Here is a 25,845-nt window from a genome sequence, read left to right as displayed (position 1 = left end):
ACAATTACAATATACAGTACAAAAGCTATGGCCTTTTCACATCATGAGGAGGGTGAATCTAAAAATAGATTAGAACGTATTGGTTAGATTTATCACATGATAAAAACTGCGTTCTAGAGTTACAATTGTGACGTAGGCGTTCACGCGTTTCAGATTCGTTTGCAGATGCAAATTCCTGCTAAAATCGCGATTTCGGAAACGCATTCAAGATTTTATCATGGTTCACTACAGTGGAAAGGTCGGTGAAATTGAATTCACCAATAACAATTTCAAGACTCAAAGTCAGGTTTTGATGTGAATAAATTATGAAATTGCAATTACTGTATTTGATGTTAATGTGTTATTAAATGTAATGAACTCAATTGAGTTTGTGGATTGTGTAACGCATCTTACGTCATCACCCGATCTGCACACTATCTGGTTATCAGTATAATTATTGGAGCACAAGAACGCAGGGCACCACCAGTTTGCTCGTTTTTCTGGTTGATGATCCTGGCAAAATGGCTTCGATGAAATGGTAGGTAAGTGATGTGATTGTTTACAAATTATAATTTGTGTGTTTACCAACTGTCAGTTGGAATACGGCAGTCAGTATTGTGATTGTATGTGTATGCGTTTAGAGGTATTTGTGGACGTTTATTACTACGATAAGTAAAAACATCTCGATTGTCATTTGTTATATTATTTTTTTACTCTTCCTTCCACCACCGCCACATCTCGGTTCAAAACAGGACGGTAAGCCTCCCTAGCACACTGCAGCGATACTACCGTAGCTCTCCACACTGGCTGATAAATGTGTACGTACGACCGATACAGACAGTGAGTGGGCAGGGCGCCAACATTTCACGCGTTCACTTTTACAGGAATACCGTCGTGTTCGGCCGCCAACGAGTTCGGCCGCATGTATTTAGTATGGAACGCCAGGCTTGCTTGCATTGTTTATATTAAATGCATTGTTTAGATTAGCGATCTCCGTGGCTTATTCCATTAAAAAAATAGGGGTGCATTGCTTTACCGATTTTTCTCTACATTTGTATTATTGTATATAATATTACGATTTCTTTTCAGATACAGTTAGATTCATCACAGATAGAGAAAAATGAAAATTATTTTATTATTTATATACAATCTTAACACATTTATTATCAATTCCTGTATTTTTATTTAGACATGTTATAAGTTTGAGAATTTACGAACGAATTAACTTAACTACCATATTTTATAAATAAACATATAATGTATAACATTTATATTTATAATTGTTTTTTTCATATATAGGCCTAACCACTAGCATGCATTAAAATTGACTTTATTACTAGTAATAACATGTTATATTACAAAACTACTTAACTAATAAGTAATATAGTTTGCAAATAGTTTAAAATGTAACAATGAAACAATATCTTTTTTAATGTTTATTACTAACATACGATTTTTACTAATATCTTACTTCTTTACATACATTAAAATTGACTTTATTTCTAGCAATAACATGTTATTTTACAAAAGTTCTTAACTAACGTATTTTGCAAATAGTTAAAAATTATATTTAATGTTTATTACTAACATACGATTTTTTACTAATTTGTTAACTAATTTAACTAACATACATAACATTAGCACTATTCAACGCAAGCATTTGAGAACGTACACTACGTTGGCCCTCGCGGTACTCGTCCCACAATGTTTCAACTCCATTCTTCTCCAACACTGTTGATTTGCACGTCACATTCTTGTTTCTGAGAAAACATCTCCATGTTGTATTTGCCCGTCTTTTATCAATCTTCTCTGTATATTGGTACCCATGACTGTCTACAAGCGAGTCCTGAAACAACAGAAGGTTAAGTTGGTTTTCACAAGAAAATGCGATAATAAAAAAAAAATTTACAAACAATAGATTATAACTATTTTAAGAACTTACATTCCCACGTTCTGTTGTTCCTGCTAATCGCCGATAAGTAACGATGTCATCATCAACAGCAGGCATCACTGGTATTGGTTGTGGTTCAGGGTAAAGATTCAGTACCTCTTCTTCTATGAACGATTGGTTCCAAAAAGTCGCCAAGGTCGGCTGCAAAAATCTCTAGTTGCGGCACCGGTTGGACGTTGTTTTCTGGAGCACAGTCTCTACATGTCCAATCAATAAAACCCTCTTCGACGGCTAACCTGTACGCTGCTCCTCTTTTCACTCCTGAGTCACACCGACGATGTTGCCATCTCTGACACTCTTCGCAAAACGGTCCTTCTTGCTGTTCCGTTACGGGTTCGCGACATTCAAATACAATCGTTCATGGTTCGTAGATAATCGGTAAAAGTGTAGTTAACAATTCAGATGGCAATTCAGAAATAAGTAATATTCCCTAAAATGAGGTTCTCTTATAAAGATGCGCGCACTCCGGACCTCCATGCTCCGGTTATTGTTTTACCGATTACAAAAAAAGAATCCTTAAATGTACCGAATTTTGTGTGTGTGTATTGTGTGACGGTAAACGCCTAACTTAAAAGCGTTATTAATAAATAATGGTCATTGTTTAGCCAAACTTCTTGCAAGTAACCGACTGCGCTTGTGTCATCATGCGCTTTTTGTAGGTGACTATACTTTTAAACTTTAACTTTAGAGGCCTAACTGTAATAAATCAAACCAAAATGAATAACGATGGAAGCGAAAACACACAAAATTATATATTTACAAAATTTCCTTTTTCATGTAACACTACGATGAAATCAAACAAACAACTGGTTTTTTTTAAGTCTTTTTACTAACTTTTGTAATAACTAGTGAATCACGTTATGAAATTAGACATTATACAGCAAAGTTTCGATGTTATACTTAGATCACTTACCTTACCTTAAATATCTGACGTTTTATTATTAACTAAGTACAACAAAATGTTATTTATAAATCAAATGAGATTTAATGTGTATTTTGTGATATTGAACATAAAATCATGCTTTCTTTTTTCTTATATAAAGATTGAATTATAAATAATGACATAAGAAAATGAAATGTTTTCATTTTTGTACCGGTCGGAAAATGTGCCCCAACGATTATATTTAAGACTGAAGGGAATGCAAGTTATATACAGTACTGTCATTAGATTAATTTAAGGATATGCACTTCTATAAGTTATAATGAAGAAGAGTGTGTGTACTTTACAAATAAATATTAACTTTTAATTATGTTTTTCTTCATTTATCGTTGTTGTACTGTATATCAATGTCGGTGAAGTTTGCCACATATAATTTGTACATTTGAAAATCAGAATCAGTAATGTATACCACAACTTATTAACATTTATTTTTACAAATACTGTACAGAGTAAAATAAATATAAAACCAATAATGAACATATTATATTAACATAACGTAAGAAAAGAAATGTAAGTGAAAACGGACGCAACAACAATAATAAGCAAGGTTTATTTATTTAAATTGTTCTTGCAGTTAACAAACTGAATTACAACAATCGTGACAATTTATAAAAATAGTAAATATTGGATAAATAACATAATAAAATGTAACATTAATATCAACATCTCCATTAATCACATACAACAAGCAAGCTAGCTTCCCTCCAATTATTAAAAACATAAAATAATTCACCATTATTTTTATATTTAACTTTGCTGTTAATAACACTTCAACAAATTGAAGACACGAAACGTAACACATTTCATTGTTATGTTAATAAAAAACAACCATGCTACACCACCTTCATTGTCTAAGATGGAATTCAAGACACTCCCTCATTGTTTTAAAACAATAGCAGTAGTAGCCTTTTCAGAGTTTTCGCAATCCAATGTTGGTAGGTTTTAATGTGGAACTGTATAATCCTGAAATAATTCAAGCCTTACTAAATATTAATTTTTCCAAAAATCGCTATAAAAAAGGAATTTCGAAATACTGTAATGTTATTTTGTTCCTCCTATTTTCTTACGAAGGCATAGGCTTATTTAAGTATTGTTGATAATATACAATATTATTAGACATACAATTAGGCCTATATAACCAGAGTTTTAAAATATTTAATGTATTATTAACTGATTTAATGGTCATTTCTGTTTTTATTAGAACACATTAGGCCTGCAAGAGTAAATGTACAAGACACAAGTACAAGTTTATTGCCCGTTTAAAATTATTATTATAATAATAATAATAAACGTATATATATCCACACCACAGCATTCTAAATAATACTTATATAATACGCCGTACATTTTATGTCGGTCAATTTCGATCGATCACGTTAGAATAGAATGCACCCACATTTTTTGAATGGAATAACCCAATGAAAAGACCAGTAGAACAAACTGAAGTTGATGCATAGTTGGCGCTCCATACATAGCGCCTTATATGGGCATTCAAAACATTGCGGCCGAAACCGTTTGCGGCCGAACACGATGTACACCCTTTTACAGTAGGCCCTAGTTAAGCATAGCCTAAAGAGTAGGCACATTATCTAGATAGTAGTTAGCCTAGTAGGCCAAAAGGCCAAGCCTTGAAGCCTATCTATTTATAAAATTAAAATCAAAGCATTAAAAAATAAAATCAGTGCAAACTATATACCGTATTTTCCGGAGTATATAGGTCGACCCCAAGTATAAGTCGACCCCCAACTTTTGCCCTAGAATATCGTTGATTTTGGTATTACCTGAATATAAGTCGACCCCCAAAATCAGCTAATAACACAACTTACTTTGAAGTTCAAAGAGGGCTAGAAATGTATGAAATGTGGTTGTTTGTTTATATTATTAAGATGTAATCAATAATATTTAAAAGACAATCTATTATTATATGTAAACCACAACGACTTCGCTGCAGTCTTCGCCAGCCTATAATAAATGACAGCGATGTAGCGTTACAGTACTTGCCATCAGCGATGTTTTTTTGCGTCACTCGAATAAATTAAAACAAGTTTTCCGTTAGGAGGCTTATTAAATTGTACAGGCGATTAGTTGTAAATCGCGTTATCTGTAAATGTACACGCGCCCGACTAAGGAGAATTTATTTTATGAATAGACATGCGCAGTAATTGTAATTACAAACAAACAAACATACTGCGCATGTGTATAGATGAAAATATTGCGCAATAACAAACATGCTGCATGGACATTCCAACGTCGTTTAGTTCGTTTGTGGTGTGTGTTACGATGTTTTCGCGAATGAATACGAAGCATACAGTATAAAACACAAACGAAAACTATTTATTTTTAATTATCTTAAAAGCGTAATATAAACATCAAAATGAGTCTGTGATATATTAATATTTTATTGACCAGTACTTGTTGGAGTTGTATTATTTTGTACAATGTAGGTATTAAATTGAAAACTTCTGTGAGTGATTGATGATAGGCTACTGACCTTGCTAGCTAGGCCTTGACAGCTGACGGCTTTTGAAAAAATTTTTTCGGCCTGATTTTTGTTAGAAATCGCATGGTCGGAGTATAAGTCGACCCCCCGATTTTGCAATTAAAATTTTCCCACAAAGTCTTGACCTATACTCCGGAATATATGGTAGGGCCTACAGTAGGCCTACAGTATATAATACGGTAGGGCCTAGGCCTACAGTATATAATATATTATACACGGTTTTCGTGCTACAGAAACAAAATAAATAACAACGTTTTCAGAGGATTTCCAGACATCATTTTAATTAATATAAAAATTATCATGAATAAAAAATATTTACTGTAAAAAAGGTATTTAAAGGTATTTATATTTGTCCTAAAGCTTAACTGGAAACTAAGGAAATTCTGATTAGGCCCTCCACGGACCCACGACAGCCTGAAGTGCAGCACCTACCAGATCAGCACACCAGGCCCAGGGTCGATCTCCTACTCTTTGCGAATAGTGTACAAGTTCTTTAACATGCAATATGTACACAAGACCATAAGCTTTACGTCCCATCCGAAGGGATGGTGATCTGACAAGAACCGGTGTTTCAATGCTGTATGGCCGTATTGGCTTTAAAATGAGATTTTAAATTAACGTGGTGTCCATTAATCCCCTGAGAATTCTTGTTTTTTTTTACACTCGGCTGGCAACAACGATTTTTGTTTTTTTTGACAACAACGATTTTTCATTTCTGCAAGACGTTTAAAAACAAAAGTTACTATTCAGTAGTGGCATTAGAATAATCTTGACATGGTACCTTTAATTACTAAAACATTAATTTATCCATGGAATCTTTAAATTATGTACACACACCATGCTTAGTTAAGGATTACTCTACACCAGTAATACTGCAGTAATTAAATTGTAATTACTTAGCTTGTTTTATCATAAATACTGTAGCATAGAATATGTAGCTAACTGTACTACGGTAACTATAGTAAAATTTAACAATGCCATACATGGCTGCTGTCGCGTGCGCAAATTTGAGTTGTGTTTACTGACTAAGGACCGACATAGTGAGCTATAGCGTTGTGCGACTACGCAACTAAAAATAAAGAATCTCATTTAAAATGAGTGGGTTTATGTCGAAATGTTGTGGAACATTGCCAAAATCGAAGAGTAAATGGATTTTAACTTGTAAGTGGGTGTATTCAGATGATATCTCAACATCTGTCCTAATAATGTCACAGCCTTTCCCTGTATTTTTATAAATCTGTAATTGTTAAATAGATCAGAGCTGTAACTTTGTTGTAGCACTCGTATCCATTATCCTCTATTATTCATCTATTTCTGCATGCACAATCTTTCTCATGCATAACTTGACATTTACTTGGATTTGAAAGATTTCATTAACTTGAGCCTATCTGCAAAGCTCGTTGAGGCAACTCTACAGATCTTGTTGATTAACCTTATAAGTGTAATCCCCCCAAGGGATATATCATCATTTACATATTCCTGTAATTAGCTCTGATCTTGCTAACAGTACACATGATATAAATAGATTTTGTTATAATGTATTAGACAAAAATATCATGTTTGATAAAGAGATTGACGAATGACAATTTTAGATGTAAATTGTAATGTGATCCGGCGATTAATTCACAAACATCAGATTTTATTTATTTTTATTTCTGAAAGTTTGAAGATTAATTATACTGCAATAATTATAATCAATCTTCCTGACTAAAATTGCAAAAGGAAAAATACTCCTAACCAACTTCTGTATCCCCTTTCATTTTAGTTCTGATTCTAACTGATATTAGAATTTTTTAAATACAGAGAGAGCTCTTATGCCACTTTTTTCAGGCACGTTTTCTCTTTCATCCCAAAATGGCATGTTTGTTTTTCATGCCATTTTCATTTGCTGTATTAAGTATTGTAATGCCAGAGGGAAGAAGATATTTGCATATTTTTATCACTTAAGTTTTCTACACTGCCTTAGATAGAATCAATCAATCAGTTTGATAAACATGCTGTTGAGATAGTATATTAAATAATGAACGGGGTTTTCAGCAGAAGCTAAATAATGTGGTAAATATTTATGCCATTAACAACTACTCCCCACATCTCCATTGGACTACTGCACAGTTCCAAATAATATATTTAATTGAACAAGTTTGATTTATAGAGAACTGCTAAGTTTGTACTCAGTGGGTTTAAGTTTTACGAAAGCATCATCATTACCAACAATACAGTATGATGCGGTCAGGTGGTGAAATGGTCATGAAAATGCTGCGATCAAGTCCGTAGCTAGAGGATAAAAACAGACAAGGCAAAGATGCTTTAAATATATAATTATTAATTTACTTTAATTTAATTAATATTAATATATAATTTAGATTTAGAGGCGCTATCCCTAAGACCACCATACTAATGTTTGCATTTTTTTGTTCTTTGTTTTATGTATGGTGGTATAAAAGAAATAAAGTTGGGTGTCGTAAACTGGCCAAAATTAAATGAAGTGTTATTCGTTCAAGCATATCAGAGGCAGATCCAGGATTGTTTAAACAGTGAACGCTAACAATACATTTAACATAATAATCTGTCAAAAATGTTTCTATTTTATTTCAACTATTAAAAGGTGGTAAATCGACCATTTTCTGCAGCTTACAAATAGCAGTTCATCTTTTCTAGGAAAAGCCAATCAATTCGGACCAAATTCGCTGAATTGAGTTGGCATTATAGTACAGTACTAGATGATGTTGTCACGAAACTGTATAAACGATGTCACAATAATTTGCAAATAGAGTTATCATTTCTTTGATTTCTACTGTAATTTGTTTCAATTTCTAAAGAAAAACACAATTCTTTGTTAAATATTTAGTTTCCAAACTCCATAAGACCAAATTGGTTTTTTTTCCAGTTCACTGAGTATCAAATCCAATTAAACTTGATTGCAAAATAAAATATAGTCAGCCCTGTTAAACCTCTGTTGTCTATTGTTAAATCAAGGTTATACTTTAACAAAAATACAATGAAATAGTGCACTGCAATATTCCATATATTTTAATGTTACTGTAGCCATCTTAATGACCTCATTTGACCTCTTCTTCATCCTTCCCCCTTCTCACTGCTCTAATGCCCTTCTCACTGCTCTAATGCCCTTCTCACTGCTCTAATGCCCTTCTCACTGCTCTAATGCCCTTCTCACTGTTCTAATATATTCATATACACACTGACATTGGAAGAAATACTGTAGCTTCAGTAAGTTCATAAATAAAATGCCCTTTTTTGATTTGTTCTTTTCCTATTGTCTAATTTGTTTTCTTATTATTTGATTAGCTTCTGGTCTCTTGATGATAGCCATTCAAAGCCATAATAAAACTTTTTGTAGCAGTTAATAATACTGTACAAGTCCACATTCCATTGCTTATTATATTTTTCTTAGTACAGTATATTTTTCTACCTTTAAAGAAAAGCGTATAATATGCTTAATAAAATGAATGAAATTTAAGAACACTATTCACTGACAGTGACTTTAATGTTCAGTAAAATAGTATATGGGCATAGTCAGTTTGAAACTGCTTACAGTATAAAGTCGATATAGTTTGAAATTGCTTTAAATAAAGTTTCAAACACTGTTTACAATATGTTACTGAAATAAAATACATAAATATATTTGCGTAAAAAGCAAAATCAGCTATTTTATGATCCCAAGTGCTACTGTATACTAGCCCAAGATCGGTTTTTGATAGCCCAGAGTAGTTTATATGATGTGTGCTGAGCTAAATCTAGCCTCACTTTAATGTGGGAAAGCAGACGAATCTTTAAAATCAGGAAGCTGTTTAGCTGCAACCATCATAGAATTATCTGACCTTTTAGATAATTGTTATTAGAATAAGGAAGATATTAAGTCTTATCTTTGTATCTGCCCCTTACAAGCATCTGAAGAACAATAATGCCTACATAATATTAACTGTTACCACTAACAATGTAATAGTCTACACATTTGTTGGTTATTCTTAGAACTAAATCTGGGATTATTTTTTACAGTAGTTACCATTGTTAATGCCCTGTTTGGTTGATTTAATACTCTACACTCATTCATGTATAGTCTCCTCAAAACATGAGCACTGTTTTAAAAATCAATGATATATATTTTTTTTGATGATCTACATGTTGCTATATCTTTACATGTTGCAAGACGAGAGGCGTAAGTGATAATGATATGAAGTAAATGAAGACACTACAGTTTAACCTCATGTTGGAATCAGACCTATAGAGTATCACGGTGCTGACGTCACAACAGTAGGTGGCGCTGCGTGGTTGCTAGCGCAACCAAAAATGCGTTCAGAGTGAGTGAGTGACTCCAAAGTCACCAATGGTTTGGAATAGGCTTATTGAAGTAGTCATTTTAAAACTTAATAATTCTCAATAAAAACAAACTAAAATTTCAAAAGATCACTAAATATTTGTTTTTAATAATCTATTTATTCTTCAACTACAGTTTAAGTTAAAAAAAATCAAGCTAAGATACATAATTTGATAGAAATATAGATCTTTACTGTTTATCAACATAGTAGCGCTGAACGCATTTTTTGGTTGGCTAGCAACCATGCAGCGCCCTCTATCATTGTGACGTCACACCGTGATACTCTATATAGAATTAAATCAATACATTTGGATTATTTTTACAGTACAGTTTTAAAGTCACAACATTTACAGTTAAGTTTGATGAAGTCAGAATTTCTTAGCATACATCACATACTTTAGTAAAGTAATATTTGCATATATATATATATATATACAGTCAACTCTCCCAATACCGGACTCTCCCAAAACCAGAATTCACGGAAAACCGGACTTTTTTGGAGGGCCCAATTTGTCCCTATTCTAAATGTACTGTAATTTATTATGAAAACCGGAATGCCCAATTCCGGAATCCGGACAAATTATGAAGTACAAAACACGAAAATTAGCGTCTGAAAACCGGACTGACAGTTAAAAAACTCCAAATATTTACGAAAACAACGTAACGTCGTCGTCGCTGACTCGGATTCAAGCTTTTAACCATATATACCACCCTGACCATGCATGAAGTGCGCGAAATTTCGCGGTACGATCAAATAATGTTGCCATGGAGCGCTACACTGTGATTGACAGGTCAGTTCATTGTTAACCCACGAGGCGGCAATTGCTTTGTTGCGTATCGAACTGCGGTGAAGCGTTATGTCTTAATGTCTATTGTTTTTAGCAGGGAGTTAACAACAACTCCCTGTTTTTTAGCATATCAATTGTTTTTTAATAAAGTTCAATTTACATTCCACTTTGTGTCTTTGATTTGTTTAAATTATTGTTAAATTCACAATTGCAATAGGACTTTAAAAAGGAATGTTTCACTAAAAATGTGCATCATTATAAATTTGGAAATCATTATGGCAAAATGTAAACGGAATGAACTTAACTTAACTAGTGTTAATAAACTTTGAAATGTTACCAATTAATTATTGTCATTATTGCTTGGCTCGTTTATTGCTATCAAATTACGTCAAAATAAAGGAGCTTAAAAAACATGTGGTCTAGGACTGGTGTGGGCGTTTTTATTTGATTATGACACCTCTGCACATGCGCATCAATCAAAGCCCCGCTCTGCTATTTTTATCACCCATGCTGCTGCTAGCTCGCGATAAACAATAAACTACCAAAATTATGTTCACCGTACGTACGTAGGCCTAGCCTAGGCCTTTTTGCCGCTAAAAACACATTGAGAAACAATAATTTACTACTGAACATGTTTTATTGGTACAGTAAATAATGTAACTTTTAAAAAAGGTAAATTGAATTAGCTTAATATTAATAAAGTAGGCCTAGGCCTATCAGTATTTATTTAATTAAAACTCTAGCTTGACACAATCATAGCCTAGGCCTTCCCTACGCTAGACCGTACCGGGCAGCATTCGGACCGGTGATTTAAAGCATTTTCAGTGACAACGTGATGACTTTAAAAATATGTTTTCAGGAAACCGGACTTTCGAAAAACCGGAAAATATATGCCCGCCCAAGGGTGTCCGGTATTGGGAGAGTTGACTGTACTTGCATTGTATATATTATCTTAATTCAAATTTTAAAATAAATATTTTAAAATAAATATTTACAGTTTCATCTAACACATAATATTGTGATATTAGGTAATTGTGGAAAATATAATGATATCCAGAAATAGATAAATTTGAAAGCAAAAGCATTTGACTGAAAGTGCTCAGAGTTGCTACTGTTGTAACATAGACAACATGCTGTGTATTTAGCACTTTTTCACACTTATTCTTCACATTGTGATAAAATGAATAAATTTAAAATATTAATATAAAAATATAAATCTCATTTTAAAACATTTTAAATTAGGAAATAAATACAAAAATAATGATTTTGCCATGTAACATTGTAACAGCTTTTATTAGAGGCGTGGAAGGCATCCAACAGCATTCATGGTTGACCGTCTTCTGTGTCTGACCATCTTCCGTGTCTCACCTCCCCCGCATCGCTTCTTCGAAAACTCCTATACCGAGGCCGAAGACCCCTTTACATACAATCTATTATGCAGATACACCAGATTTTCATAGATCTTAAGACATAGATACAGTTTGTACGTTTTGAAATGGTTTGCTGAACACCGACTGTTGCTGTTGCTCTCATAAATTCTGATAAATTAATTTATTATAGGGAATAAAAAAAACACTAAATTATTTTGTACATAAAATATCAACTCGTTTCTTTTATTATTGATGACTATATCATGTATGTACACTATTATGTAACTGACTGAATAATAATAAATCATGACTTATGATTAATATTAATTGCTAGCAGTGCTGCTAAATGTTATTTGAATCTATTTCTAAAAAACATAATATTTCAAATTTTATATTGATACACAAGAGATTTTATTGATTATTGGTGTCAAAATTTACTCTACTGTATAGTACTATACTAATGATTTACTTAGTTTTTTTTCCAATGTAGAGGTTTACAAAGCAGTCACCCCAGTAAACATCGACATGATTCCCCCACCAAAAAATATCTGACTAATTATTTACATAAAAGCAATGTTTTAAAAAATACATTGAAAGTACTGCAGTGATTTGATGGTTGAATAAATCAGTACATTAAGAAAATTGATTTTATTATTAACATTCAAATCAAAACAATTTTGAATATTATGTAATGAATTCTGCATTAATTTGTAGCATCTTTTATGTTAGTCTTTAAATGCCAAGAAGCGCTTCTATTTATAGAAAGCCTATCTCTATAGTTACAGCTTATAAGGCCAATGCCAATGATGTTTGTAGTAGGAGGCAATTACTCTAGTGTATAAAGGTCATTGGAAAAACTAATTGCCAAAAGAAGGTAGAATTAACAACTCATTTTAACTAAAATTGTGTCATTTTGAAGATTAAAATCTATTGACGACAACAGAGAGTGAGAAAATGCGAATACATTTTAAGAATAAAGTATACGCTTGAATTATTCACGCTTATAGTTATGAGGAGACTGTTGTACAAGGTCAAGACGACATCATAGAACGTCAATTGTGACTAAAATTGTGTCATTTTACAGAAAATTGTTTCCAACAACATTACTGTATACTCAGGCATACTTGGGAATGAATGGTTGTTTTGATATTCCCAATTTCTTGTTCTTCAGTCATTTTATATACATGATTTGGATGTTGGAGAATGAACTAAAATGCGATGTAGCATAGCTTGGATGAAATACTAATGCTGTACATCTACGATGTAATAATTGTTATATCGTGTCATTTTGCAGGTTAAAATCAGTCGACGAGTGAATATTAAAATTACAGCAATTACTACACTAAATAGGTAGAATGGATCTATACATGGATTCTACTAGTTGAACATAAACATTTTCTGCTCAGGACGGAATAAAAACGGATTGTAATCTATTTCAGGAATTTAGAATACGAGAAGAATCAACGATGAGCAAACATACAGGTAAATGATCATTAACATTCTTAAATATACTGTTGATTATAACACATTTTGTATTGTGTGCCGTGCATTAGTTTCTTCAATTTTAACGATTGAAGCTACTATTGCACTTTTAACTCTTTGAAAAAAAAAATGGAATTGTTGTGCGACGCGGTATGCCAGACCTGTAGAGTGTACTACACTATAACTTCTTTATTATCATGCTCCAAATGCCTAATTGTTGCATGACCTTTGACATTCTGATTCAAGATGGAAATAGCTGATTAATTTTTAATTGAATAAATGTTTACTGTAGAAGAACATTGGTGTGAAAAAAATGAATGTTAAAAAAAAATGAATGAAAAAAAATGTTAATAAGTTGAATAGGCTGAATATTTGAATCATTACTTGAAAGATTAACTGTTTCATTAATTATTATTCAATAAGATGAAGTAAAAGTGAATAGGACAGTGTGAAGTAGACTACAGTATACTATACTACTGTAGCCCATTTTGTACCGTACAGTATACTATACTACTGTAGCTCATTTTGTACTGTACAGTATACTATACTACTGTAGCCCATTTTGTACCGTACAGTATACTATACTACTGTAGCTCATTTTGTACTGTACAGTATACTATACTACTGTAGCCCATTTTGTACCGTACAGTAGCTTTGATTACCATATTTTTCAGTAATTAAATAGCACTGTCTATTTTTTTCGCCCAAGAAGATTTACTGTACATATTATAAACAAATATTTAAGATAAAATTGAAAGTTTTTTTCATAAAGCTTGGTTGCCACTAAGACCCAACGCAAGGACGCACATATAACTCAAGTAATTTGACAAATCAAAAGCAAATCATTTTTCGAACAATCAACATGTTACAATACAAGGCTAACAAAGTAGCTAAAACTAATAGCACAAACAAGTAATTCAGTAATTCTTTTTTCATGGTTTATCAAAGAAAAAACATAATAGTTAGTTAGATTTTAGACGTGATTTTACTAGTGTCCTATATTGCCAATAAAGTATAGTTACAGTAGGCTAAATTTCAGACATACTGAGATTAATAAAGTATTTTAATTTTATATCCCACCGACCTTTGCATCAATCAAACTCTATGCAAAAAAAAAAGGATTGTACACTAGGCTCACGAGGCTTTACATGTTCTTGTTTTTGAAAAAGGTGATAACATTTTAAAGAAGTAATAAAGGGCCTGTGTCTGCTGACAAAAGAAAAAACGTTTTTTTAATGGTTTAAAAAAAAACTGATTACCATAATTCATATCGTCATAGTAATAGAAATAGAACATTTCTAAATTTGTAATATTTATCAAACATTCTCCAATATTCTAATATCGAATAGATAAATAAATATTTCCTCATTAAATATTTACTTAGCTAATATAATATTTGTGTGTTGGTTTCTAAGTAAAAATGTGATTTTATCCCCTTAATCCAAGCGCCATATTGTACCAAACCACACAGCTTCTGTGCTTGCAGTATGTTGTGTTATTTCACATTTTATTATCAACTAACTGCACAATATTAATTGTTGTTCACGTCTTTTCGTCGTTCAGACTGAAATGTTAAATCAACCAATAGATTGTTTGTGTTACTCTCTTCCTTTTAATGTACAAGGCCAAAAATAGATCTTGCATGCAATTTACAAATCTAAAAATAGTTTCTCATCAAAATAAAGGCTTTCAAATTATCCAGGGTATTTTTATACCCTGGATGGTTTAAGCTTATTCAGCTCTGGCATTTCAAGTGCCACTTTCTTAAGTGTCTTTAATGACATGAATCGACGACGAGTTGGAAATAGAAATCTGTCGTCTTAATGCAGATTCAGGCAATACAATGTGTACCTGCTGCATGTATTTAATATGTTGATTTGATTTATCTGCCTGTGGATAATTTTAAACAATCAGTTTACAAAATGGTCGCTGTAAAGATATTGCAAATACTAAAACCTAAACAATTTATAATATCTGTAATTCATTACAAAAATGGTTGGATCTAAATATTATTTTATTTTGGGAATAAGAAAAATTTTGCTGAAGACACTTAAATTTCCAACTGGCAACACTCAGTTTCCAACTAGCAACACTCAGTTTTCAACTAGCAACACTCAGTTTCCAACTAGCGACACTCAGTTTCCAACTAGCAACACTCAGTTTCCAACTAGCAACACTCAGTTTCCAACTAGCAACACTCAGTTTCCAACTAGCAACACTCAGTTTCCAACTAGCAACACTCAGTTTCCAACTAGCAACACTCAGTTTCCAACTAGCAACACTCAGTTTCCAACTAGCAACACTCAGTTTCCAACTAGCAACACTCAGTTTCCAACTAGCAACACTCAGTTTCCAACTAGCGACACTCAGTTTCCAACTAGCAACACTCAGTTTCCAACTACAGTAGCAATGCTCAGTTTCCAATTAGTAACACTTTAAAGCTCAGAGAAGAAATTTCTGGAAATTGTTGGTCTGTTGCTAATTTTACTGGCATCTAATACTGCCTGACACATTGCTGATAAATGATTAATTTGCTGTTGATAGATTGATTTGCTTTATTTATTATTGTTTAAAGTGAACCAAATCAAGACATCTCAAGTTTTCTACATAAAAGTTTACAGTATTATAAAAATTAGAAAATGCGTGTGTTCTCCCAAAGCTGGTTTTACAGATTTACCCAAATAAATCACTTCCAACTGGTTTACAATTGTGCAAGAAAATATAAAATAACATAAACTATACAAATATACACTAGCCCTTATAGCAATAAAGGTTAAATTGCAATTCATTAAACCATTATTTTGATGCCATTTAACTGAATTCTGCTGCCAAGAAATTATGGAAAATTTAGAAAACATAGTTTCTATTTTAATCGATTGTTTACTTGCAGTAGAAACAGGCCCTAAGACCATAATGATTTCAATATAATTGTAGTCTATATCGTGCCTAGCTTACCTGTATAAACCTGTATACAGGTAAGCTAGCACTCATGGACTACTAACACCACTACTGGTTTGTGTAATATACTATTAATATAATTATTATAATTATTAATTTAGCATAAGTTATTGTTGTATCAATATCCAACAAAGAATAGACCAGCAGTATACAATAGGTGATAAACAAAGTTGTTTACTGCTCAACGTGTGATGTGACTAAAGAAGTACAAGGAGAATCTATATTATGCTGAATCTATAGTTATACTATTGATTTGTATTGTGATGAACTGGCGTGTTATATATCCTATTCTTCCATTCATTAGGTGGCTTTTAATAGAAAATTCAATACGCCTCCTATTTCTATTGTTAAATTGTTGTTCTCCGGATATGTTACATTTTTCGTAGTTGAGCAATTTCAGCCTCAAACTTCTTTATATACATACTTTTAACCATACAGTATACAATACTGTATATTCTTAGTTATCTTCGTAGGACCTTGGAGTCAATATCACCAACCTATTGCATTAAGTTTACAAGTTTTTGCACATGCTTTTCTAAAACAAACATAGATTTTTTTTCTCATAAATTTAGGAATAAAATTATTTAATCTAATCTACTGTAGACTTTGTGCCTTAAGCTTGGTTCCCATTAGAACGTAACGCAAGGACGTAAACGCAATGCAAGCATTTTAACCAATGACAAGCGAAGTTATAGACAGTTAGCAATCACAAGCGAATAAGCCATCGCTTGTGATTGGTCAATTCACTTGCGTTGCGTTACGTCCTTGTGTTGCATCGCTAGTGGGAACCACGCTTAGAGGATGCAAACTATATTGATATCACGCAAGTATTTACTTTATAGAGTACTTATTAAATATAATTTCATATGATTCTGTTTGCTTTTTGTTTTAATTCAAGTTTAAGAAATGTTGCTTTTATAATCTTATGATAAATGTTGGAGTACAAGGTTCAAGCTGAAGTATTTACAATAAATACCTTTGTAGATAGAATGGTTTTAACTTTACTAGTCTGCCAGATTTATCAAAATAAGAGGGTCACATCAAAATTATATACAACTACATTTTTTTAATACGATAATTAATAATGGATGATTTTAGTTTACAAGTCAACAGGTACAGAACAAATTTCAGTTGGAAATAAATCATTAAATGGTGTTCATTTGTCATTTTGAATAATACTCATTAAAACTGTTCTTTTCAGTAATCATTTACAATGTGGCTAATTTTGAGACCAACTGCAGTAAATACAGTACTACTAGTACTACACAGTAACACACTAATCATATTCCAATTTTGTCATCAACCAAAATTTGCTGTTATTATAGTAATACTAATAGTATATTTTAAGGGACATTACACAAAGCTTAGCATCCACCAGGTGCCGTAGATTGCCAGACTGCATTGTAGACCATCAAGTTTCCTAGATTTCCCAGAAATCGTAATAAGATTCCAGAAACTACAGGGATACTATGCTTTCTACCCAATTCAAAACAAGGAAGGCTTTTTACCCATCTCAACTGGCAATGCATACCCTTGTGAGCACTTGAAATTGACGTCATACCTGTATTGGTCTCCTGCCTAGCTAGCTGGCATTTGATTACAGGGCTTCGTTGATAACACAACGTCATTAGTGCTTTAGGGTACTCATGTTGTTAGTATTCTCATTGTCTGATATTGTACTAGGAGCTTTATCACATGCTGAAGCTACGTAATAGTAAGTTTCTCCAGTTTTTAAAATTTTTTTATTCAGTGATTTATAAATAGAAGTTATATACAGTAATGTTATCGTTTCATAGTTTAGAGTTTATCTATTTGTTGTTTTAAACTTTCCTAAAATAACTCACTTTCATTACATATACCATATTGACATGGTATACTGTAGCTATTGCAAATTTTAAATTATCAATCTGTTGCTTTGTCCTGTTTAAATACTGGCAGGATCAATGCAGATATTTAAACAAACATTGACAAAAAAGACTGGGTGAATTTAGTTGTACTGTAGGCCAGTTTTCATCAATGAAATAAGAGAACAAGAATGAGGTTAAAAGAAATACAAAAATGTGACATCATAACCTGATTGTACAGTACTTAAACTGTTTTAAAACTGGATTCCACTCCCGATTCCACTTCACTCTTTGTACTCTGTACATGTTTGTTTGAAGACAATTTAGTAGTAGAACAAAACAACTGTATTTCTTAATAATTTTTTGAAAAAAAATCTTTTCTAAATTAAACTCATTTTGAAGTTATATAAAATAAAAATTGATTGTGTCTGTATCATCTTTTAAACATAAATAGACCATTTCACAAATTGATTTTTCTTTGGGTTTTTTTTAATTGTTTGTTTGCCAACTGCTTTACAATCTATTTTCAACTGTTGAACAGTAAGGTCCTAATCCTTCTTCTATTGTTTACCAAATACTTATTTAAAATGTCTGGATTTACCTAACAAAAAGTTGTATAGAGGTGAATGCATATGACCTTAACCTACTTTCTTATAAACCATTTGACCTATGACCTTCTTCATTTATGAACTGGCATACAAATCATTCTATTATTAACTTTCACAAGGGATATGTAATACAGTAGTATCATTTATCAGTTATATAATTCCTAGTTTTGTGTCTAGATGTCATTGTGGAATATTAAAGGGTTTTCTCTTTTTTCACATGATCAGTCACATGAGGATATTATAAACATTGTTACTACTGCTGCTGCATCAGTTTTCTACAGTAAAATATGCATACAGGTTAGTGATCAAAGTTTATAGAAATGTCCTTAATCTTGAAAGGTAAACGCGAAGGCTTATGACCCCTTTCAAATCGAATTGCAGAAACTCCGGAGCAGCTTACACACACCGGGCCAAACACTATACAAAACGCAAGTGTTGAATCCCTGGTGTGTGCACTGTACAAGCTCTTTTTTTTTTTTTTTTTTTTTTATTTTAACAATATTTTATGAGGGTTGTCCATCCAGCATCAGCTGATCATTAGGGACCCACAAACAATACAAACAGTAAATACAAATTAAACTATAAAAACACAAAATTAACAAAGATATAAAAAATAAATATATATATAAATATAAAAATACAGTATGCCTACAATGAAAGAAGGATAAAAAGAAATAAAATCAGAGAGAGAGAAACAGGTGTTTTTTCAAAAGAGATTTAAAGGAGGAGAAATTGTAAGAGTTACGAATGCTTAAAGGTAGAGAATTAAAGAAAGAAGGAGCATTGAAACTAAAAGAAAGTTTAAAGATTTCAAGGTAAGGACAAGGGATAAGAAGATCTCCTTTAGTAATTTGTCTAGTGTTCATACGGCCGTTGGAAGTAACTTTAGTTAAAAGCTGACAGATAGTAAGTGGAGCAGAGTGATGTAGAGCTTTGAAAGATAGACATGCAAGCTGAAAGAGGTATCGTTCATGGAAGGGGAGAGTCTTAGCACTGGAAAAGTGATGAGGAGAGAGATGTGTAGTGGGAGATAGATCGAGTATTAGACGGATAGCTTTATTCTGGATTTTTTTAAGTTTAGTGGTAGAAGAAGGTTTAGAACCCCAGACAGAGCAGCAGTAGTCAAGTCTAGAAAGGAAAAGTGAATTGTACAGAAGATGAAGAGAAGATTTGTTTGTAAATTTAGAGGTACGTTTGAGTAAGTAGAAATAGAATTGAGTTTTTTACAAAGGGAAGATATGTGAGATTTCCAGGTTAGAGTATTGTCAATTATGATTCCAAGGTGTTTGTGAGAAGTAACAGATTGAATAGGAGAATCATTAAGAGTAAGGGTGATAGAGTTAGATTTAAGTTTTTGAGAAGATCCAATGAGCATAGATTTAGTTTTTGAGATATTGAGTGTTAGTCTGTTAGATTTTAGCCAGGTAGAGAGATGAATTAGAGCATTATTAAGATTCTGTTCAATAAGTTTCGAAGAGGAGTTAGAATAGTAGATGATGGTATCGTCAGCATAATACATGTCAACATGTAGATTAGAGTTATGAGAGATTAGAGAAGATAAAAGGTCGTTGATGTAGATGGGAAAGAGAAGAGGACCAAGAGTGGAGCCTTGAGGAACTCCAGTAGAAAGAAAACCAGAGGAAGAAAGAGTTTTTTCAAAAAGAACTTGTTGAGAATGAGAGCGATTAGAAAGATAAGATCGGAGCCAAGAGATAGTTGAAGGAGAAAATACATAGTAGGGTAATTTAGCAAGAAGAATATTATGGTCAATAGTGTCGAAAGCTTTTTTGAGATCGATAAAGATAGTTTCTTATTATTGATATTGTGAAGCCAGTTATCATATGTGTTGGTAAGAGCAGTAAGGGTAGAATGTTGGGGATGAAATCCAGATTGAGAGGTAGATATTAAGTTATTAAAGTCAAGGTAAGAATAGATTTGTTGGGAAATAGATTTTTCAATAATTTTGGAGCAAAGGGGAAGGATAGAGATAGGCCGGTAGTTGTTGAGGTCATTTCTTTTGTCTGATTTAAAGATAGGAATAACTTTAGACGTTTTCCAGGCAGAGGGAAAGCAATTAGAATTGATAGAAAGATTAAAGATAAAGGTAAGATGAGGAGCAATAATAGCAGAAGCAGCTTTAAGAAAATTACCATCAATTAAATCAGGTCCGGTAGAAGTATTGGGATTGATGGATGTTAATTCAGTTTGGACAAAGTCTTCATCGATGCAGCTCAGAGAAAAGAAAGAGTTACAAAATGACAGATAAGAAGACGGGTCAGGACAATTAGAGGCGTCAATAAGAGAAGAAAGCTTAATAATAACAGCATTGTTGGTGAAGAAAGAGTTGAAAGCTCTGGAGTTCTGCTATATACAGTGTGAAAAGGGTATTACAGTTCATGGAAAAGTTTCATCTTATTCCATTTCAGTAATTGATAAACGATCAAAACTGATAAAGTTTTATAAAATAATTACTTCGTTTGAAACAACCGAGTGGCTTCATTTCTTACAAAATATTCCTGACAGAGTAGACAAATAGTTTGATTGAGAAAGCTATATTACTGTAACAAAAATCAAACCATACATAACCTAGCATGCCCTAGCATGCGTTGTAATGTCATTGTCAATATTATGAGGTTATTATGTTTTAGATGTTGCTGGTACTCAACCATTCTGTAATTACTTTCTATTGAAAATTCTGTTAAAATTCAAATAATGAAAGTATTCATAATTATATTATCATTAATAATTATGCATACTGATACTATGCTGTTCTTTATAATATTGTGTATTCTTATTACCGGTATGTGATTGATTCTATTCAAAAAGTATAGTAGATATTTGTGTCAATGCGAAATATTAATCGCGACTGTCGAGCCTTAAAAGAAGCAGCGTCTTTCACGCTGCTCTGGTCCAACACCAGTTCAGTTCGTGTCCGACTGCGCGTAGAGCATTAGCAACTTTTTGTTTTTCGCGCAGTCATGTGTGTGTATACAGTATCTAGTAAAATAATTGCCATATGGAGCATTGTGAAAACAACATTGAGATACCATTTTATTTTAATGTAGCCGTATCATTAGAACAATTTCTATTGAAAAAAAGGTTGTTTTATAGAATTTCTTTGCAATCTCAGCCATATTCTACATTGTATCTAGTCCATCATGAATTCACTAATTACAGTAGATGGTGGTCATCCATTGGACACTGGTAAACTGCTTTTACATTTTGAAATGAAGGGGATAATATAATTTGCACGTTTTGTCCGCAAGTTCTGTCCGCAAGTTCTGTCCAAGCACAGAGATAAAAGTTATAATTAGATTTTATCTTTGCTTTTACTTTAATAACAACAATGTTGTTAAAAATAGATTGAACCTATTAATTGAAAAACAGTCTTTGAGTAGAATCGCGTGTATATAAAAGTTTATTGATGTTATTCTGGTGTTCCACCTTTGTTATTTTATGTACATGTATAAAAAGCAATACTTGGATAGCAGCCAAATATCTTTGTTAGCATTGTATTGAGACAATGTCGTTTGTAACTGAAAGGACGGCTTTTTTTTTTTTGACAAACGCAATTTATTAAACAGTACTATAGATAGTACTGAGACAGGGATTGTTTGAATTCTATCTTTCCATATTAATTAGTTGGAATTAATTGCCCAATCTGGACTGACGTTGACGTAAAATCTCAACAAATTGCAAATTTGAGTCCTTCATTTGTTGAGGACAGTATTCTCTCTTTCTGAAGTTTTTACTTCAAATCAAAAACAACTATCACAGTGCTAATGTCACCATTGTTTCATCTCTTGTGTTTCAGTTTCATTGTCTTAAGTGACATTTAAAAGGTAAGTGACAAAACAATTGATGTCACTATAAGAGTTTCACATTGAGATTAGAATATGTTGAACTGCAAAAAGAGCACTTTTTTCCCACTGCTACAATGTACGTCTGTAACTAGATGGTCTGTCTACTAACTGGTACAGTACTATAATAATTCTGTACTATACAGTAAGTGCTTGTACTGACCTACTGTACTAAAGTACTATATTGTATACTGTGTGTCATTTTACAATACATTAACTGTACATTAAATTCATCATTAATATGAATACAGTATAATTGACTATAAATGTTATCGTTATTGTTGTTATTAAACTGCATGGTATTTATTTAACTATTACAGTAAAAATATGTTGAATTACTGTACATTACAGCTGTGAAATTAAAGTTGTTGACAGCTGACACTTAATATAGATCGCAGCCGCATTCTGTTTACATCTTTCTTTTCATTTATTCGCTCGTTATATTGATTTCCTAAAGGAAGGTATCATTTATTTTTGTCGGCGGTGGAACATATCCCACAAAAGGCAATCAATCGGCTATTAATAACCCTTGAATTGATCCATAACATATCCCTGTTGATAAATGGAATAGTCCACTTCCCCTGAAACAAGTCTTGAACCTTAAGGCTAGGACAATATGTAAATAAATTAACACAAATAGTCTTTTTTTAGCCGCACCAAATCTCTGTGTGCAAACCTAGATAAAGAATCATTTTATATTTAGGCCAATAGAGTGTGAGTCAGGGCTGTGTCTAAGGTACAATACACGAATCGCAAAGTCTTAGTCAGTCTGTGGACACAGACATACACGCTTGTTATTATATTACTTGATGTATAGGAAATTTCATTAGACTGTTTGAAAAATAACTTGTTTATAATGCCGGAGCTCTGTAAGCCAACAGAGGCTGTTAGTATGCTTAAGATGAACCATACGAGGGATCGTGAGAACCTGAAACGCAGAGCAGAGAGGCGTGTAAGATGTAAGTTTGTACTTGGTTTAATCTTTTTAAAATGTTTTGTACAGTTCTGACATAATTTGGAATTAATCAGTACATTTGAAAATAAACTTGCTAACAATTTTGTACACGAGTTGGCCTCCTTAATATTTCATACCAATACACTACTGTAGCTTGCTACCACTGTATGTTAAACAGTGGATACCGCACTAACGTGTTAAGTATACTGTATATTGCTGCTTACGTCTGTGGTGTGGGGTTAAACATTACTGGGGTCTAGTATGGTTAGGTAGAACCCTAATACGGTATTATTATTATAGTGCTTTAAGTTTCCTTGTCTTATATGGTATTCTACTCAATTATGAATGTTTATTTTTTATTTCTATTTTCATCATTCTCGGAGGCAATTGCCAATCACAATATGGAGAGCATTATCTACATTAATTACAACCTGAAATCAAACTGTTTTTCTACCCTGGATAAATAAATAAATCTTCATTCAGCTTGTGTTAAATCGAATATTATTTATATTTTTCTATTTTATACTTAAATCTATTATGTTAATTAGCCAATGAATACTGTAAGTATTCTTAGGGACCATGTCAAAATTATACTACTGCATTTACGGCAGTAACTACTCTTCAATATATGCAATTTTTTAGCAAGATTTTTTGAAAATCATGCACATTGTGTATTGCTTTGCAGTGACCTTCATAAACTTTCACATCAAGAATAATTTTGACATGGAACATACAGTACACTGTAGTAGTGTAGTTTTCTAGGTCCCTCCTTGCAGTAGCTGCAGTTAGAATAATGGCAACAGATTGTACATGGTGTACTTGGTGTATTTTTCTAGGTCCCTACCCGGTCAACCTGTTAGTACTGCAGTAGAATCATTTTAACAAGACCCCTTAAGGCAACATTACTTTACTTTAGTGTAGTTGTCTAGGCCCCTTACTTGGTCAACATGGTAGCACTTTGCCCTTTTCACATCCACACATTTCTGTACTCTTATTTTGTTATTTTAACTAGTCATTTCCTGACACTTTTTTCTTCCGTAAATTAAAAGGTCATCTCATATTTTTAAGAATTAAAAAAAAAAGAAACGTAGAAGAGTGCATTCTTTTATACAATTTAAGTGCATTCTTTTAAACAATTTTTAAGTGCATTAATTTATTTGAAAAATCCTGAGGCCAATACACCAAATTATGATAAATTGATTATTTGTCTATTCTAAATAAATATAATATAATTGTATTGATGTTTTGTTATTAACAGAAATTAATGGTGTATTTAATGTAAAGTTTAGTATGTGCTAGTAATGAATTTAAAGTGCTACAAAGTAGATGGGCATATGTGTGAATACAAGACTCGTACTGTAATCATGTGTTAGTCTTATTATATAAACACCACTAATGACTTTTACATTGCTTCAACTAATTATTGGTTTAACTACTATTTTAACTGGAATAGCTTTCAATATCTTTGAGACTAGCCAAATTTTATTACCAAATATTGCGCTAACAAATTTTTATGTTCTTGTGACAATAATAGACTCTTTAAAATGCACATAAAATGCAAAGTGGAATTTTAAACACACTATAAACAAAATACAACATATAGGTTTAGGCACATTTAAACACACTATATAATATTTGAATAAAGTATCAATATTATATATAGGTATTATATTATATAATCAATAAGTTATTGTTTGGACACATTGTTAAGAATATGATTAGTGACATCTAAGTATTAACTACTGGTCTATTTTGTGATGACGGTGTTCGAATTGATTATTTAATTTATTTATTCAACTACAGCAATAATTTACCAACAATGTAAATGTCAGTCGCAGTTTTTATTTCAATTTGTACAAACTTTATTAGTTTTTAAGCTCTTGATAAAAAGATGAAATGTTTGACAAAATAACACGCACTGATCTAAACCTACTGTAGTGTATGAAAAGATGTTTAGATCTAAAGTTGGTTCCACACTGGTTGGACGCGAGGCCTGTGCATGTAGTGTATGAAAAGATGTTTAGATCTAAAGTTAGTTCCACACTGGTTGGACGCGAGGCCTGTGCATAAATCTCTATGTTTGCGTTGAATCCTGGAAAGCAAACATTATAAACAGCATCTTTATAATGATTCTACTAAAAAAGCAAGTTCATTAAAGTTGTCGTGGTTTCTTTGCTATATTTTGAGGACTATTATTTTAAAGGGGAATTTCACCAAGGAATAGTTTGAGCTCTGTAATACCTCCTGGTTTTCACCAAGTGAATTATTCAGCAT

At 32.3% G+C, this 25,845-nt stretch overlaps 1 protein-coding gene across 1 annotated transcript in view; it reads left to right on the top strand.

Moving 5' to 3' along the window:
- The first annotated feature begins 492 nt into the window (after nucleotides 1-492).
- Nucleotides 493-25,845, top strand: part of LOC140059593 (histone deacetylase 4-like) — a 62,140-nt gene continuing 36,787 nt past the window's right edge. Inside the window, exons 1-2 of the mRNA XM_072105562.1 lie at nucleotides 493-517; nucleotides 13,159-13,346. Coding sequence (XP_071961663.1) covers nucleotides 13,331-13,346 — 16 coding nt within the window. The 5' untranslated portion in view covers nucleotides 493-517; nucleotides 13,159-13,330. The remainder of the gene's footprint in view (nucleotides 518-13,158; nucleotides 13,347-25,845) is intronic.

The sequence above is a fragment of the Antedon mediterranea genome, chromosome 1, assembly GCF_964355755.1.
Source record: "Antedon mediterranea chromosome 1, ecAntMedi1.1, whole genome shotgun sequence".
In the NCBI taxonomy this organism is placed as follows: Eukaryota; Metazoa; Echinodermata; class Crinoidea; order Comatulida; family Antedonidae; genus Antedon; species Antedon mediterranea.
Note: the sequence above shows the minus strand (reverse complement) of the source record. Positions and strands in the feature narration are given on the sequence as shown.